The sequence below is a fragment of the Oryza glaberrima genome, chromosome 9 (assembly GCF_000147395.1).
Source record: "Oryza glaberrima chromosome 9, OglaRS2, whole genome shotgun sequence".
NCBI classification, from domain to species: Eukaryota; Viridiplantae; Streptophyta; class Magnoliopsida; order Poales; family Poaceae; genus Oryza; species Oryza glaberrima.
The window spans coordinates 4,238,732-4,257,206 of record NC_068334.1 but is presented as its reverse complement, the minus strand read 5'-3'; the positions used below and the strand labels follow the sequence as shown (position 1 = coordinate 4,257,206).

General features: G+C 37.9%; 1 protein-coding gene and 1 pseudogene across 1 annotated transcript; one reads left to right on the top strand and one right to left on the bottom strand.

Annotated features, from left to right (window-relative positions):
- The first annotated feature begins 966 nt into the window (after positions 1-966).
- On the top strand, positions 967-1,722 carry LOC127784261 (pumilio homolog 1-like; annotated as a pseudogene).
- A 3,091-nt stretch (positions 1,723-4,813) lies between these two features.
- Positions 4,814-8,158, bottom strand: LOC127784099 (cinnamoyl-CoA reductase 1-like). Its single transcript, XM_052311289.1, has 5 exons — positions 7,960-8,158; positions 7,545-7,699; positions 6,835-7,014; positions 5,960-6,315; positions 4,814-5,421 (listed from the first exon to the last, which is right to left on the bottom strand). Exons 1-5 carry the CDS (start codon positions 8,084-8,086, stop codon positions 5,265-5,267), a joined length of 975 nt encoding a protein of 324 aa, XP_052167249.1. The 5' UTR covers positions 8,087-8,158; the 3' UTR covers positions 4,814-5,264.
- Positions 8,159-18,475: the final 10,317 nt, after the last annotated feature.

Genomic DNA, 18,475 nt, shown 5'->3' with positions numbered 1-18,475 from the left:
TATACGATAAAAACGGCAATCACGTTGTGCAGAAGTGTTTGCAGTGTGTGCCACCTCAATATATAAAATTAATCCATGCAAGCTTCTGTGGGAAGGCTGCGATGTTATCCACCCATCCTTACGGATGTCGTCTCATTCAGGTTGATATATATACACAAACACACTCTTTGTTTTTTTATTATTTGTCATATATAGTATAAATGCTTTTAATTAATAATTTTGCTAGTTATTAATTAGTTGATCATTTGCATTAATTAATTAATTGGTGTCATTTCGATCCCTATGCAGAGGGTGCTTGAGTGGTGTGATGATCTAGAAATACTGAAAGAGCTCATCTCTGAAATTGTGGAAGGCGGCCTCGAGCTGGCTGTGGACCAATTTGGAAACTATCTTGTGCAGGTAAATGATCATGTTTCATATATCAATCCTAATTAAGTCCCTAACTAGCTAGCTATGTAGTCTCTCCATAGAAAATTTTCATATATCGACCCTAATTAAGTTCATAATTAGCTAGCTATGTAGTCCCTCTATAGAAATTCATAGGATGTATGATGTATCAAATATAAATTAGACTTTAAAGATTTTGACCAACAAGAAATAAAATTATTATTTGTGTATATGTAGAAGTCTTAAGTGTACATTAATTTAGTGTATAGAAGCTATGTCAATAGATTGATCATATAATAGATCTAAAGTGTTTTAATGAAATATTGATTGTGTTTTACTTATTACATGGATGAAATATTGATATATATGTGTGTGGTATATTAATACATGGATGCATGCATATATATATATATATATATATATATATATATATATATATATATATATATATATATATATATATATATATATATATATATATATATATATATATATATATATATATATATATATATATATATATATATATATATATATATGCAGTATGTTGTGGAGCATGGAGGGGAGTCGGTGCGAGCGATGATAGTGATGAGGTTGAAGGGATTAATGGTTATGTTGAGCTACAAAAGTACGGATCGAATGTGATGGAGAAGTGCCTGACAATTGGTAGCATCCATGACCGTCTCATCATCGCAGCTGACATCGCCGGTGCCAGTGAGGACCAAGTCATTGTTAGTACTCTTTCTACATTCCTCGTCGATCACACACGCACACACACGCGCACACTCATTCACACATACACACACACACACACACACACACACACACACAAACACGCAGACACACACACACAGACCACACATGTTTGTGTGTGTTTATGTTGCGGTTGATGTTGATGGGCATGCGTATATGTAGATAGTGATGGTGAACGAGCATGGAAACTACGTGATACAGAAGATGTTGGAGACGGTGGCAGCAGAGTGGGTGGTGGACTTGATAGTCATCATCGTCAACCGCAACTTCTTCAGGCTCATCCACTACATCCATGGCAGGCACGTTCTCGCCTGCCTCAAAATCCTGCTCGCCGTTCGCGGTTCGTATATACTACCTTGCTCTTTTATTAGTTTTTAACTAGCTTGCATTGTTCAATGCATCATCTAGTGATCTTGTTTGTGTGTGTGTGTGTGTGTGTGTGTGTGTGTGTGATTTCTCATAAGCAAGTACTAAGTTGATTCATTCAATTCATTGATTGATTCAGGTATCCAATCGTTACTGCATGCAGAGAGGAGGAGGCTGCTGGCCCTTCTCACCCCGCCGCTCTACTACTTAGGTTAATTTCAGTCGATAAACTACTAACTAAGCTAGCTAGTTGCAGGTTTCCTTCGTTTTACCATGCATGCATGCCGTAACTATGTTTCGTCAGTCCGGTAATGTCGTACAATCACAATCAGTTCATCACAATTGTACCAAACAAGCGTTTTAATTTAATTAGTGGAATAGAATTGACACTACTTAAAAAAACTAAATATGTGTTGATTGGGAACAACGCATAGGTGTCAGTTTTCCAGGTGGCACTGATGAAAGAAATCAAAGGTGTTGATTTCAGAACTAGCACCTTTAAGGTCCCATGAATCCAAAAGAAAAGACAACTCGATTCGAGCTGATGCATCGAGTAGCTTCTAATCATCCCTGAGATCCCCATCAAAAAACATCCAAGAACACAACCATAGAATGGAGAACAAAATTAACACAATGATAAGATCAAGAATAAAATCAATCTCCATGAACATATTCAAAGAGGAGGCCACCGTCGCTGCTGCTACCGTCATCATTGAGCGGGCCGTCCGCCGTCCCCGTGCTCGCAATAGTGGATCCAGCTGCCCCCTTAGGCGCGGCGGAGGATCCGGTCACCCCCATGCGTGCGGCGGCAGATCCAGCTGCTCCTGAGGGGAGAGGAGGAGGGGACAACAGGACGAGCCGTCAGCAAGGAGGGGGGCAGAGCCGCTATCGCGCCAGGGGTAGGGAGGAACCGGCTGTCGTCGTCCCAGCAAGCGCCGCCGCAGGCTCCATCCGCGTGTGGTGTGGGAGAGGTGGAACGAGGAGGAGGAGAAGGAGGCGCGGGCAGTGGTGGAGGCATGAGGAAGGGGATTTGGTTTTGTGGGGCAAAGAACGCAAGTGAGGGAGAGGATTGGACTGAGTTGGCTGGGCAGCTCCGCTCGCTTGGCAAAATATCTATTGTCCCCCTAGCTCAGTCAGTCTTTGGTGCCGGTCTTTTAAAAACCGGCACATATATACATATTATATGTGCCAGTTTTTCTAAAATTGCACTTTGATGTGGCAACACATATATATACTCATAGATGCCGATTTTCAATTTTAGGCTCGCCTTATAGGTGCCAGTTATAGAAGTTCTTGCACCTTTAGTGCCATCTCTTTTTTGCTGTTCTATAGTATCTGATACTAGCTACCTTGTACTAGCTTGGAGTATATATATGTTTGAAACTTAATTCGATGATATCTTTGTCTGCAATCTGTTGCTGTACCGTCTAGTTGAGAGTAAGATCGAGTAGGTAGGATTTGCATTAATATATAGATACGCATGATGAATTGATAGAAGAAGGTACAATTAATTAATTAAGCTAGTGGTTTGGAGTACTCCGGAGAATAGAAGAGATACCAGATATAACTCTAGTAGTTGTTGACAGATATACTATGTATGCTCATTTCCTGTCACTCAAACACCCATATTCTGCATTGCATGTAGCTGAACTCTATCTGAATAATGTGGTTAAACTCTATGGGATGCCTAAGCAATTGGTATGTATGCCCCTTTCCTAAGCTGGCATTTAAGTATTTTTTGACCCTTTACCAATTTTGGTCCGAGTAGGATCGGTGGCATACATACATATTGCAGCTACCTGAGATCCAGTTTTCCATGTCTCCTAGCTCAAACAGTTTGGCCCTGATGCTAAGCCGGTCTTTTCTACTCTATCGACTCCTCTGCAGCTCGATGTTGCTGATTTGATCCCCTCTGAAATTCTGGATTGTCATATGGTTAAAAAAGGGAATGATGCTATTGTTCAAGTTTTGATTCGTTGGGGGTCATTGTCGCCAGCTTTTGCTGCTTGAGAGGATTTTGATGTTATCCGTACTAGATTCCCGGATGCAATCGCCTGGTATCAAGCTCCATCTCATGCGGGGGGGGGGGGGGGGGGGGGGGGGTGGGGGGCATGTCACGCCAGGGAACCTGACGAACATCGCAGCAAGGGCGACAAATGACCGGGAATAGTTCAATTTTGGCATGGAACAGAGGCAGGCAGGAAATCGAAAGATGTATTCATGTGGAGAAGACGTATCACTGGAAATGGGTGTTAGGTGTGAGTTGTTATTCTGTCGTGTGGGCCCAAGGACACCGGTGCGTGAGGGAGATATAATCTCCACAGCTGTACTGTTTAAAAACAGAAAATGGAAAACTAATCGCTTCCTACTCTGTCTTCTTCTTCCTCCCCTGTTCTTCTTCCTCACGCAAGCGTCATGTCCACCAAACACCGGCGATTTGGCTGTGACACCACTGCATTGTGAGTGAATATCCTCCTCCTCAGCGTCACCTCTTCAACCGGTTTCTCGCTTTCTTTCTTTCTTTCTTCCTTCCTTCCTTTCTTTCTTTCTTTCTTTCTTTCTTTCATGCTGATGCTGCTGATGCTTCCTATGCCCCTTGTGTGTTCGTCACAATGCCTCACAAGGAAGGCGCGTCATTATTCATCAACCCTCTTGCCTCTACCTTCTTCCTACATGTTTGATTGCATTCATCGGTATTATTTCTCTCTCGCGCATGCAATCTCTGTCAATTTTGTTCTATGAATGTCACATGTGAACTAGCATTGTACTCTCCCAAGTCCCCCAATTGCTTAATTTAGCCTTTTGGCCTACAGTAAACCGTCTTAGAGTATTATTCTAAGAAAACATTGGATGGACACAGAAATTGGCCAAATGATACCCAAATGAAATATACTCCCTCCGTATTTTAATGTATGACGCCGTTGACTTTTTGACTAACGTTTGACCATTCGTTTTATTCAAGAAAATTTTAAAAATGTGAAAATATTTATGTCATGCTTAAAGAACATTTGATGATGAATCAAGTCACAATAAAATAAATAATAATTGCATAAATTTTTTGAATAAAACGAATGGTCAAACGTTGGACAAAAAGTCAACGGCGTCATACATTAAATATGGAGGGAGTACTAGTATAGCCCATATCTTTATATTATATTATTATTAATGAAAACTTGTCATGCCCAGCTATGGCTTGGGGGCGAAGTAATAAGAGAAAACATAAGACATAAGAGATAGAAATAATTAATAGCAAGCGTCAAGGTGGCCTGCTTAGAAGATGTAAAGGCAGCTGCCGTCGTCCGTTGGGTCAAAGTTCTTGGCAACAGGGTCGGTGCAACCTTCCGGCACAGGCAGGTTACCTGCTTGATGAGCTCCTTCCGCGGGGCGAAGAAGCAGAGATGCCGGCAGCAACGAGGATACGGGCAGACAAGCATGGTGGTTGAGCCGCGTCATGTTAGGGGACAGCCTCAGTACGCAAGTACCCGTCGTGCCCCTATGAAATGAACACCTGGATTCTATTTGGTACATGGAGATGCCATCTAAATTCTCAAGGTAGGATGGTAAAAAAATCCACAATAGTGAAACATACAGTTCAACACAACAGGGCCAACAGCTAAAAAAGAAGCAGGACATGATTCATGCGAAACATACAGTCCAACACAACAGCTAGCAAACAAGCACGACTAACTCATTACATTTATATAATACCACGATAATACATGAAGGATGCATAGAACCGGATGGAATTTCTCCTGTCCTCAAAGAGATGAATAAGGCGGTAGGTGCCCCTTCTCCCTTAGGCATATCAGTGTGTTGTACAAACTTTCTTTTATGGGGGTGAATGTGAGGCCCAAGTCTCTCAGCCTTTGATTAGAGAACTTGAAAGGTTGGACCATCTGCTTGCTGTCTTCACACCTAGTTATGAAACAATGAAAACACACAAACACACACAATTGATAATTGCAAAATTTCTATGGAAATAATTAACATGTCATTTTTGAAAAAAATATATATATGTAAAATAAACAAGCCAAAATGGATGCTATTTCTTTACTCATACTTTTTACTAATAATAAGATAATGCATGGATGTATACTATCTTATGACACTAACAAAAAAGAATATCAATGTCCATGTATAGTACCATATTTGCTGATACATTTTTTTTCATGGAACACTGATGTATTTCATCTGCACTGTTCTGAAATAATTGGAGCAATATTAATTCTAGTTATATAAACCATTTCATCAAGAATAATTAAAATTTTCCCTATATATGTGTGTATCGATTTTTCGCGTAATGTTTGATCATTCGTCTTATTCAAATTTAGTATAAATATGTACAAAAGATTAGAGTTTCTTTGGTGATAAAACAAGGCACAGCAAAATAAATGATATTTATATTTTTTTAATAAGACAAATATTAAAAAGTAGAGGGAGTATAGTTTCTTACTTGTTACAGGTGATTGGATACTGTGGAAAGAGTTCTCTGATCATCTGAATAAGCTCCGACCGGTGAAGCACAGTAGCAATGCAGAGATAACGCCCATGCGCCTTGGGGTCTTCATACACCAGTGCATGTGCACGGGCCACATCGCGCGCATCAACATACCCAGCGACAGCATTCCGGTGGGTTTTCCTGCTTCCGTTCAAGAAATCGGCGATATGTCTGATGCTAGGGTTTATGGTTGATTGCAACATCTGGCCTAGTGTCATGGCAGGAAGCACCACCACTAGCTGAATCCCTCTCTTCGATGCCTGCTCTGCTGCTACCATCTCAGCAGCCGTTTTGGCATAACAGTACCAGTCCTATATTTGAAATTAAAAAATTAGTACTACATCCTTATCAAAATATGATTTCAACATGCGGTTATCCGAATTTATAGCTAGATATGTTTATGTTTCAGATGATTAAGAGGGGGTAGTACATAATAATGATGGCCAAGGAATAAAGGAAACTGCATTTGTTTAATGCACAACACATAAATAATTATGTGTGGTTCTTCAGGTTGCAATTATCCAGCATGCATATATCTTGCTTAATTTATCTTACGGTAAATAAATAAGTCTATTATAACTATTATATTTTCAAAAATATACTATTAGATCGTTAGAGAAAAGATATACTATACTCTACATTCAAAATATAACAATTCAGGATAAAATAGGATGCATTCCTAATACTAGGAATTTAGACGGAGCCTATGCAAATTCGATTTGTAGTACGTATATGTTCTATCGTATTCTATATCGCTATGTTTTGGAGCGAATGTAGTATTAGCTAACATAGAGCATGCTGCTTTAATACGGAAATTAAATTTACTTTACTTTTTGTTTGCAGAACTCAAGGTTACTCCAGCAGCTCTCATCCACAACTGTATCATGGCTCCTATTTGGGTCCATGTGTACAGCACCGAAGGTTGATGTGAACACCACGCGTCGTACGCCCATGTCTGCTGCAGCGTTGATCACGTTCTTAGTTCCTTCAACAGCAACGGGCACAAGTCGCTGCACACATATGAATTTAACTACACTCAGAATCAACAAAATTACCAATTACTCCCTACTGTCATAAGTATATTTGATTTTTAGTATAAGATGTTATCAAACTTTTAATTTTTTTACCATCAGTAATATCTCAAATGATTAGTTTTAGAAAAAAAAAATCTATGCCTAGATTAGCCTTGAAAAATAGTATCGTATAAACTTATTTATGTATTATAGAATTAAAAGATTTGTTCAATATTGTTCTAAATTACTCCCTATATTTCAGGTTGGTAGTAGTAAATATAAGGTTAGTCAAAAGATTCAGTTTTTGTCACTTTAATTATTAATTTATAAATTTTGAATAGCTTAGATTCCCTTCGAATTATCTGATTAGATTTGAAATTATTGAAGTAATAGGAATCATGAGAATTGATACAGGAATGCATTTTGAATCCTAATCTTATTTTTCAAAACGAAGTTTATAAAATATTTATGACCGGTAAGCATGAGCCTAAACAATGATGTTGCTGGCATGAAATTGAGAGACTCACCGGATCAACGGATACAGGTGAGGCAACATGGAATACACCTTCACATCCATTAAATGCAACAGAAAGACTATCAAAGTCCATCACATCTGCATAGTTCAGACTGAGCCTCTCTTTGGCTCCTTCAAGTTTTTGCAAATGGGAGTTCTTTTGACTAGCTTTGCATCCAGAAAATACAGCAAATGAAAAATAATATTAATAATAATAACTGACTATATATCATAATTTGAACTAAATAAGGAGAAGTTCAAATGTAAAAATGGAGAAAAAAAATTATGAAGGTCATGCTTGCATATACAATTCATATATATGGTACTTCAAACTCATAAATAGACTAGGGCTTTATATAATTTGCATATACTTGTTTATGTATCACTGAAAAGAGATCAAAACACAGTAAAGGATTTGTAGTCTTTACATGGATCTCTTGCAGTTCCTCTCACGGCATAGCCACGGAGCAGGAGCTCCTTCACCACCCACGACCCAATGAAGCCTCCTGCTCCTGTCACACATACCATTTTGCCCCCTTCAGCCTTAGCCATCATCGACAGCTAGCTAGAGAAATGCACAATAAAGCTGCTTGATTTTGTGGTCTTCACTCTTCAGCCTGCTGTGCAGCCTGACTTCAATTTAAAGCCACACATAAGAGAACAAACAAGTTAGCTGGCACGTACGGAGGAGGTAATCGTCGTCATAATAAAAATTTGAATTTGGTATACAATGACTAGCTAGTTGTAGGAATGACACACTCTTATTATCCTACAACTAGCTAGTCATAGTATGTACATATGGGCCCACATGTAAGTATGAGGTATGTCAAGTTCTTCAAATCGTGCTATTAAATTCTGGTGGAGATTTACTTATTCTTTTAAATTAATCCAGGAAAGGATCCATAATAGTACGGGAATAACTAAGAGGACATTCAAAATAGACGGTTCAGTACCAATTATTCGGACCATCAGGCAACGCCAAATCAAAATGACCTTCAAGCATTCCTAGCAGAAACGCTATCCCATCATCCATCGAGAAAATAGCGCATGGGGGAAGAAAATCACAATCTAAAATATATGTCATTGTTACCTCCAAATTTAGTGCGTCCACCATTCGAGAGAGAAAAGCGTCAAATTTAGTATTCCTCTTTTCTCATGCCATATTACAACCGCCTACATCTGGAGCGAGCTCCCGCCTCTAGTTGGATCAATGACTCGCCCAAGAACTCCTACCTCCAACCGGATCAATGGCTTGCCCATATCCATTGTCACCAACCGGACCAAGCTCCGCCAAAGGCACCTCCACCCATGGCACCTCTGGCCAAGCTCTGGAGATGGGGATGGATTTTGGGTGAGGGGAATTGGTCATCGCTGGCAGACCAGCTATGCCCGCGCCCTTCTCGTCCTCCCCATCCTCTTGATTGTAATAGTAGAAGAAAGGAAGAGAAACAAGGAACAGAACTGAGATGAGAGAGGAAGATTAGTTGTCTGTTAATTAGCATTTGAGAAGAGAATCTGTTAAAAAAAATTATCCATCCTTTGCAAATTTAGCCATTACAAAATATCAATTATGAATATATTCGTTCAAATATAATCATTTAAAAAATATCCATGATAAATACAGCTGGTCAAATTAAAAATCTATAGGTAGTTGAAAGATATTATTAAAATATAGGAGGGTGTGATATTGAAAATGTAATATGGATGATCTATTAGGATGAGAAGGGATATAGAGAATTTTTTTTGGAAATAATATGATTTTAATGGAAAATAGCAAAAATATAGGTCGGTTAGACGAAATCGTAAGTTTAGCACCTGTCGAATAACCGTGGTGTCGAACAACTGCAGTCGACAGGGTAGTAGGTCCAAGGAAAAATATAAAAAAGTATATCAACAGTGCCCGGGCAGGACATATCGAACTGGCAAAATTCAACAGGGTCTCGGTTACAGTGCCCTGCCTGACATATCGAACATGCAGGTTCGGCGCTACACGCTACAATGTTTTTTCTGTTTCCAAAAATTATTTTATCAACTGTCGAACTGGCATGCGGTTGTTCGATAGGTATGTCGAACCACGGATGTTCGACAGGATGCTAAAGTTACGATTTCGCCTAATCGACATATATTTTTACGATTTTCCATTAAAATCGTATTATTTCTAAAAAAAATCCGAGGGAATCTCTATTACATGGACATCCAAATAGGTATATGGAGAATTAAGTATGGATAAGCTGCTGGGAGTGCTCCCAACTCTCTGTTTTGAAGGGTGGTGGATGTAATAAGTACTGTTTAGATGAGAGGGAGCACATTTGTGTATTTAGACCTAAGCTTTGCATAGTTTATTATTCATGTGGATTAATACTATGGAGAAAAAGTGTAGTTGAACTGGTTAGATTACTTATGGTGAAATCTGTCTATCCGAGTTTAAGTTCTAAACTTGACACATGTACTCGCATTAATTTAGGGATGTTTTTTTTATTGGTGGGCAACGATTGTGTGGCGTCTTTCGACAAAAATAAACATTTGTTGTATGGAACTCCAGTGTTAGTATCAATGTTTCAACAAAAAATAAACGTTTGCATAGGGGCACCAGATTTGTATACAAACCCGTGAGAAGAAAACTATATATACTACCATGCCCCGATGCATTTTTGTCTAGGTCTAATAATATCGTGAGTTGCCATTAGCTCTTAGCCTCTTACATATATATAACCTAGTTTCTTCAAATTTTCCTCTCTCTCCTCACTAACCCAAATGTCGCATCAGATTTTTTACGTATGTGAGACAAGGTTATTAATTCCATGGAAACCATCCTGCGTGCAGAACTAAGACACGCTATTTAGAAAATGATTTGTTCGAGTACCATGCATGTATTTCAATTCATCGCACTCATGAAATTCGTTTCGGGGCACATTTATTTCGCATGCACACCACATGTTTGGGATACCTCAATTTATGTACGATTAGTGGGGTGAGATGGAACACCGTATTGGAATTATTTGGCGCTTATGTCAACTTTGATTTAGACAGAAGGATTTCTCGGAGATTTTTTTTTGGGGGGGACATGATGGCATATCAAGAAGCGGTGCAATAGAAAAAAAAATTCGGAACACAACTCCAAGTTTCTCAAACTTCTTGCATGGTTTTCGACAATATATTCTCCTATACACAAGTGTAGGATGAATGATCGTCTTAAACAGATACTCCCTCCGTATTTTAATGTATGACGCCGTTGACTTTTTGACAAACGTTTGACCTTTCATCTTATTCAAAAAATTTATATAATTATAATTTATTTTATTATAATTTTATTTATCATCAAATGTTCTTTAAGCATGACATAAGTATTTTTATATTTGCATAAAAATTTGAAATAAGACGAGTGGTCAAATGTTGATTAAAAAGTCAACGGCGCCATACATTAAAATACGGAGGGAGTAGTAGTTTTCAATTGGTTATGAATTTTGTAATTTTGGTGTTGATGTAACTTTTCTGTATACTCTTTTTATTGAGTAAAATACATTCATGATATATCAATTAGCATATGGGTGCAATTTAATAAAAAAAACTTGAAAAGTGAGTGTGCTAGTACAAATACTTAGCAGGTGGGTATAAAAAATATAAAGAGTTTGAGGTTTGGACACAAGTATTATAAGAAAGTAGGTTAAATTAAATGAGAGAAGGTTGTGATTGGTTGAGAAGAAAAGATAGGTAAAGAACTTGAATGATAGAAGGTTGTCATTGGTTGGGAAGGAAATATAGGTGAAGAAATTTTTATGTTTTGGGATAAATTTTGAATGCTAAATTGTTATATTTGGATACAGAAAAGTAGAATAACTTAATAAATGAGTTTACAGGCACAATAACTAAAGCATGTGTAATTTTGGTACAATAACTTATGATGCAACAAATTAATAATTCGGAGTACTTTTTGATATACTCATTTAAATTTAGTTTTTAAATACTTATTTTATCAATGTACTTGCAAAGATTTATACATTATAGTAATTAAAGAACAATTAAATTTTACTGTGTAAAAAATTTGATATTTTGGTTGAGATTTTACAAGGTGAAGAAAAAAAATCCAAACCGATAGTGAAAATTGTATGATAACATAATTCTTATACAATAAATCCAAGATTAAGGCAATATCTATAAGATTTCTATGTGATGACATATAATATCGTGAAAAAGAAAAATTCATCTAGCACTTATTAACCAAAACAATACTAATCTAGCCAAATTCTTACATCAAAATATTAAATTTTTCAAGTTCTTGATATTCAATTCTCAAGTTTATGGTGGTAAAATTTTACAATACTACTTGTTACTTTTTTTTATATGATTTAACTACTTATACCTGTAAGGGTTTTGAAATATTCCCTTTAAATAAAAGTATCTACGGCTAGTTGTTGTGTCCACTGGTGGAGAAACTATATTTACTCCCGGTTTGTAACCCCCTATAGTCCCGGTTTCCTAACCGGGACTACGACTCTGGGACTAAAGATAGATCTTTAGTCCCGGGCGAAATAACCAGGAGTAAAGATCTATCTTAAAGAGAGGGATCTTTAGTCCCGGTTAGTGTTACCAACAGGGACTAAAGAGAGGATAGGGACAATCCCGGATGGTCCCCTTTTCTTTTTTGTTACTTTTTTATTTTCTCCCGAGTCGGATGGCATGCACATCCCAAATCAAACCCCAAATCCCCAAATAAAGTAACATCTCAAATCCACATCACAAATCCCAAATCCACATCACAAATCTTAAAGTTACTTATACACACAAATCTAAAACATCACAAATCCTAAAAAATTTACACACAAATCAAATACATCACAGATTATACATCTCAAATCCATACAATGAATCACAAAATTACATCTCAGTGAATCACAAAATATTAAAAAAAAACAGAGAGACGGCCGTCTGCGCCACACGCCTGCGCGTCCGTCCGTCCACCGCGTCCGCGCGGCGCGGCCTCATCCGTCTCCAGGGGAGGGAGGAGGAAGGGAAGGGGAAGGAAGGAGGAGTGGCCTCATCTGTCTCCAGGGGAGGGAGGAGGAAGGGATCAAGGGGGAAGGAAGGAGGAAGGGGAGAATCTGTGTAAGATAGGAGAGGGGAGGGGGGAGAAGATCTGTGGTCGAGGAAGTGGTTGTGATTGTGGAGGAGAGGATAAGGACTAGGAATTATATAATATGTTGAATTTTAGTCCCGGTTGGTGATTATAGATCTAAATGATCTTTACTCCTGGTTGGTAACTAAAGTGGTAATCTTTAATCCCGGTTGGTAGTATCAACCGGGACTAAAGATCCTCGGCGCCCTAACATGCCTCTGACAGGGGATGAACCGGGACTAAAAATCATCTTTACCAACCGGGACTAAAGATTAATTTTTTTAACCGGAACTAAAAATCGTTTTTAATCCCGGTTTTTAATGAAACCGGGACTATTGTGGAATTTGGTTGACCGACCAAAGATGATTTCTCCACCAGTGATCCCATAGCAAGCGTACGATGTTTGGAGGATACCACAATCAGTGTACAGTAGTGTGTCCCAGCCTCCAGGGTGGCATGATGCACATGTTTGGAGGCTATCTCAATCAATGTACGGTCTGCACTCTGCCGTTTGGTGGTGGTGCACACATGTTTGGGAGTCTATCATCATGTGCCAATGCTCTTTGCTAGTACTCTATCATTGTTGCTGTTCTTGACTGCCTATCTTCCTAGAATCCATCCGATGATGCACCCACCCATGCATTTCTTCCCTTTTCTTGGCGTCCTCACACGAGGGAGGCCGTTTCTGTGCGTGTGCTGCTTCTTGACCATGCATCAATTATCAATTGCTTGCTAATTTCACGTGTGGATTAATGAGGGCAAAGAGTACACTACATTACATCCTCCATTTCAAATTATGGTAGTACAAGATTCGTTCTAAGGCTGCGATCGGAACTACAAGTACCCATCTTCTGCTCCCTTATTTTTCGTTAACACGCTTCAGGGACTGTTACATTGCGTTTTAAAAAAATATATCTACATAAAAAATTCTTAAAAAATATATTAATCTATTTTTTAAGTTCTTTTTCTAATACTTAATAAATCATGCGCTAATGAGTCATCCCGTTTTACATGTAGGAGGGAAAGATTACAACCCCTCCATCTGAACCAGCATAAGTCACAGTTATATCTTTTAACTATCAATTAGAAAAATTCTTAATAGTAAGTTTTAAATTTTGACATACACCGTGAGAAAGATATTTATAATAATTAGAGTAAAGTGTATTGGCGGTCCTTAATCTTGTAGAATTGTGTCATATAGGTCCCTAAACTCTAATGCATATCCAAGTCCCAGAACTTATCAAAGTGTATCATCTAGGTCACAAATCGACACATCCCCTCTAGGATCCTATGTTGCGCTGATGTGGCATGCCACATGGACGTGACATGTCATTTTCTTTTCTTTTTTTTCTTCTTTTATTTTTCTTTTTCTTTTCCGTTTTCTTCTCATTCTTCTGCTCGGGTCACGGAGAAAGGAGAATAAAGGGGAAAAAGAGAAGAAAAAAAGAAAAAGAAAAAAAATTTAAATGGGTCATATTTGTCAGTCAAAATAATGCCGCGTCATGTCTGTGTGGCATGCCACGTCAACGCCACGTAGGATCCTGAAGGGGTTGTGGCGATTTGGGACCTAGATGACACACTATGACAAGTTCTGGGACTTGGATATGCATTTTGAGAGTTTAGGAACCTAGATGACACACCCATATAAGTTTAAGTACCACCCGTTTACTTTACTCTAGTAATTATTATCATGTAGCGTTGAATTTGTAGAAAGTGATAGTCAACGATTGTTATGGATGGAGTAGTTTTCTCCTTGGAACACATCGACTACTTTGCACAGAAAAAATAATATATGTGTCGTACTTTTGTTCAAATTTCAGTTGGTATGCCCATAAAAAAGATTACCACTCCCACATACCACATAGTAGAAGGCCTAGAGTCGCGCGAATGGGCGACATCATAGGCTAGTAAAGTAGAATGCGATACAACAACCAAATCCAAGAAAAATCATGCAACAAAAACTATGATTATGTTGGCAAAATTAAATAAATAAATCCCTACCAACTAAAAAGGATTACCTCAATAATTCATCGCCCCCAAGCACCGGCGCTGCCTTCTCCCCATCCCAATCACAACCATCTCATCTTGCTTATGCCGCCTGCCTCTCTCCTCATCGACATCAACGGCGTTGCTTTCAGATGCAGGTAATGCCTTCTCATCCAAATGGTTACTATGCAAGAGGATTTCTTAAAGAAACCAAGGAATAAGTGCATATGGTTGGAACATCAGTTTTGACTTGTGTTCATAGATAAAGGTAAGGGGATATATTCAATCAATTTCAATTTTAGGGTTGAGTATACTAAAGTGCATAACTGCATCCGTTTTTATATATACGACACATCGTTGACATTCTAATTATCAGCCAGTTTAAAATCTTCGAAAAGTACAAAATTTCACTAATGGGAATGATAACATGTAATGCTAATGCAAAATGAATTATTCATCGCAGTTTCAACAGTTTCTTAGAATAATAACCTAATAGGAAAACACTCAAGTTGATTTTGTGTGCTGAAATAGAGTAGTATAAAAGAAGCCTCTTGCATCTGTATACGAGATTTTAGTCTATTTTTCGTTAACACGTTTCACGGACTGTCACAATGCGTTTTTAAAAGAATATCTACATAAAAAATTCTTAAAAAACATATTAATCTATTTTTTAAGTTCTTTTTCTAATACTTAATAAATCATGCGCTAATGAGTCATCCCGTTTTACATGTAGGAGGGAAAGATTACAACCCCTCCATCCAAACCATCATAAGTCACAGTTATATCTTTTAACTATCAATTAGAAAAATTTTTAATAGTAAGTTTTAAATTTTAACATACACCGTGAGAAAGATATTTATAATAATTATTATCATGTGGCGTTGAATTTGCAGAAAGTGATTGTCAACGATTGTTATGGATGGAGTAGTTTTCTCCTTGGAACACATCGACTACTTTGCACAGAAAAATAATAATATATGCGTCGTACTTTTGTTCAGATTTCAGTTGGTATGCCTATAGAAAAGATTACCACTCCCACATACCACATAATAGAAGGCCTAGAGTCACGCGAATGGGCGACATCATAGGCTAGTAAAGTAGAATGCGATACAACAACCAAATCCAAGAAAAATCTTGCAACAAAAACTATAATTATGTTGGCAAAATTAAATAAATAAATCTCTATCGACTAAACAGGATTACCTCAATAATTCATCGCCCCCAAGCACCGGCGCTGCCTTCTCCCCATCCCAATCGCAACCATCTCATCTTGCTTATGCCGCCTGCCTCTCTCTCCTCATCGACATCAACGGCGTTGCTTTCAGATGCAGATAATGCCTTCTCATCCAAATGGTTACTATGCAAAAGGGTTTCTTAAAGAAACCGAGGAATAAGTGCATATGGTTGGAACACCAGTTTTGACTTGTGTTCATAGATAAAGGTAAGGGGACATATTCAATCAATTTCAATTTTAGGGTTGAGTATACTGAACTGCATAACTGCATCCGTTTTTATATATACGACACATCGTTAACATTCTAATTTCCAGCCAGTTTAAAATCTTCAAAAAGTACAAAATTTCACTAATGGGAATGATAACATGTACTACACCAATGTTAATGCAAAATGAATTATTCATCGCAGTTTCAACAGTTTCTTAGAATAATAACCTAATAGGAAAACACTCAAGTTGATTTTATGTACTGAAATAGAGTAGTATAAAAGAAGCCTCTTGCATCTCTACACGAGATTTTAGTCCTGACATTCAAAATAAATATTGTCGACGTTTGATGTCATGACTACGGTATTTGCATGGTATGGGGATCGTTGGTACTAGGATATATGTGAGATTGTGGTAAAAGAGATGGGGACGAAGTTTTTTATATATGTTCGGGCCCCTGAATTGTTAGGTATAACCCTATTCCTGTTGGCCGAAGTCGGTCGTTGCTCTTATTCACCATAATCACACCAGTGCAATATTTGGGGTAGCCTCTCTAACTGTTGTCGACTTGGCGGTCTGAAGTGCTGACTCGTAGTCGACAACAAGGTAGCCTTCCTCCTCGAATCCGCATGCGGCAAGATCAAAGACAGCGCTATGTCTCTCTTATCAGTATCCATAGACACCATAGGGGACTAGCCATGCTTATCTCTGAAGTCGATATCCGGCGTCTTGTCTTGGCGTTTGTTGGCCCGATCTATTGTTCCGTGTCCCTTCTCCTCTTAGGGGGTCTTGTATTTATACCTATAGGTGTCCCCTTGTTCAAGTAGAACTAGGGAAACCAATATAGATACAATCCGAGTAGTCCTTGTCGTTTCCATGTAGAACTCTGGTTGTCTTTCCTTATCCGAAACTCCCTCCATATCCGAGGTCAGTTACCGTATAAGACATGGTATGTGGTGGGTCCTGCCGAGATTTAGTCAACTACTATTAGGTATGTGGTATCCATAACCCTGACAAATGTATAGTGATTGATACAGCTAGTCTAAACCTTAAAGTTACTACCTCGGTTGCCTTAATGGTGTGGTTGTGAATTACAGCAGAATGTACACATATTCTTTGGAGTAGTAAATTACAGGATTTGGGGAAAAAAACTCATTACTTTACTACTCTCAATTAGGCAAGAGCAAGAGCAAAATTTTAACGGGAACTTCCATAGTATGGCTGTTTTACTAAATTTTATTACTTTGTGATACCATTATTTTTAAAGTTTCAACTATATATTTGGTTGAATGTGAGAAAATAGACGGTACAAAATGACAGTGGAGCTCTCACCGCTGTGGAAAATGCACATGACAATATTCATAAAGAGTAGATGATTACATCCATTCAGATAACATATTTATTAGGATTGAACAGTATTATTATCTTATACGAACTGATTTGCCTAGAATTTTATATGGAATCTGCTATATCTGCACATATTACGTAGCCACCTCAATGTCTTTATCCCAAACAAACAAGCTGAAATGAATCCTGAAGATTCTCACTGAATATAATTTAGTTAATATGAGATTAAGCAAAGTTTGAAACTGGCAGCACATATCGTGGGTATCAAGTCATCCAAATTAGTGAGATGATAAGGTAGATCATATTTTTTAAATCCTGTAGCTCCTTGGTGCTTGCAAATGTTCAACTGAATTTACCTTTTCTTTTCTTTCAGTGAACTTGAAAACATCAAGAGCAGTAGCTCAATTACTGATTTATTTATTTATTTTTGCATGTATAACATCTAAAAAAAAGGATTGGAAACTAAACTGAATGAAGCAAGGTATGAAAAACACACACAATTATCCTTATTTGGTTACTGAAAGAAAATTAGGAGAAAAACTATCATTAGAGATGGTTTGGCTTGCATTAAAGTTGCATGTATATGACACTAAAGCATTTTCTACACAAAATTTGACTTGTCGTTTGTGCTGATATAAAGCTAAATTAGTTGGAAGAGAACTACTTTTTCTGCTCCTCCAAAGCTAATTATTTGTAAATTTTTTAGTTCATAATATGTATGTCAATGATTCAGACAACGAACACAGCAAAGCCAGAGTGGATTAAAGAGGGAAAGGGTGGCTTCAGACTTTGGGAATTGGGACTTGATCATGTGAAGTACGACAGTGGTGACGATGGGCATCAAAGAATGACCAGATATAGTGCGACTGTTTTGGAAATAGAGTAGTGATAGTCTTACGTGATGCGTTCATAACCCCTTCTTTTTAGCAAGAAGCGTAATTATACTGAAGGATCATAGTAAAGCAAGTCATCTCCTATATTCTTTTTAGAGAGAATCCCTTATATGCCACTCTAAATTAACCGGCTCCCTTATATGCCACTTCAAATTGGCTTCTCC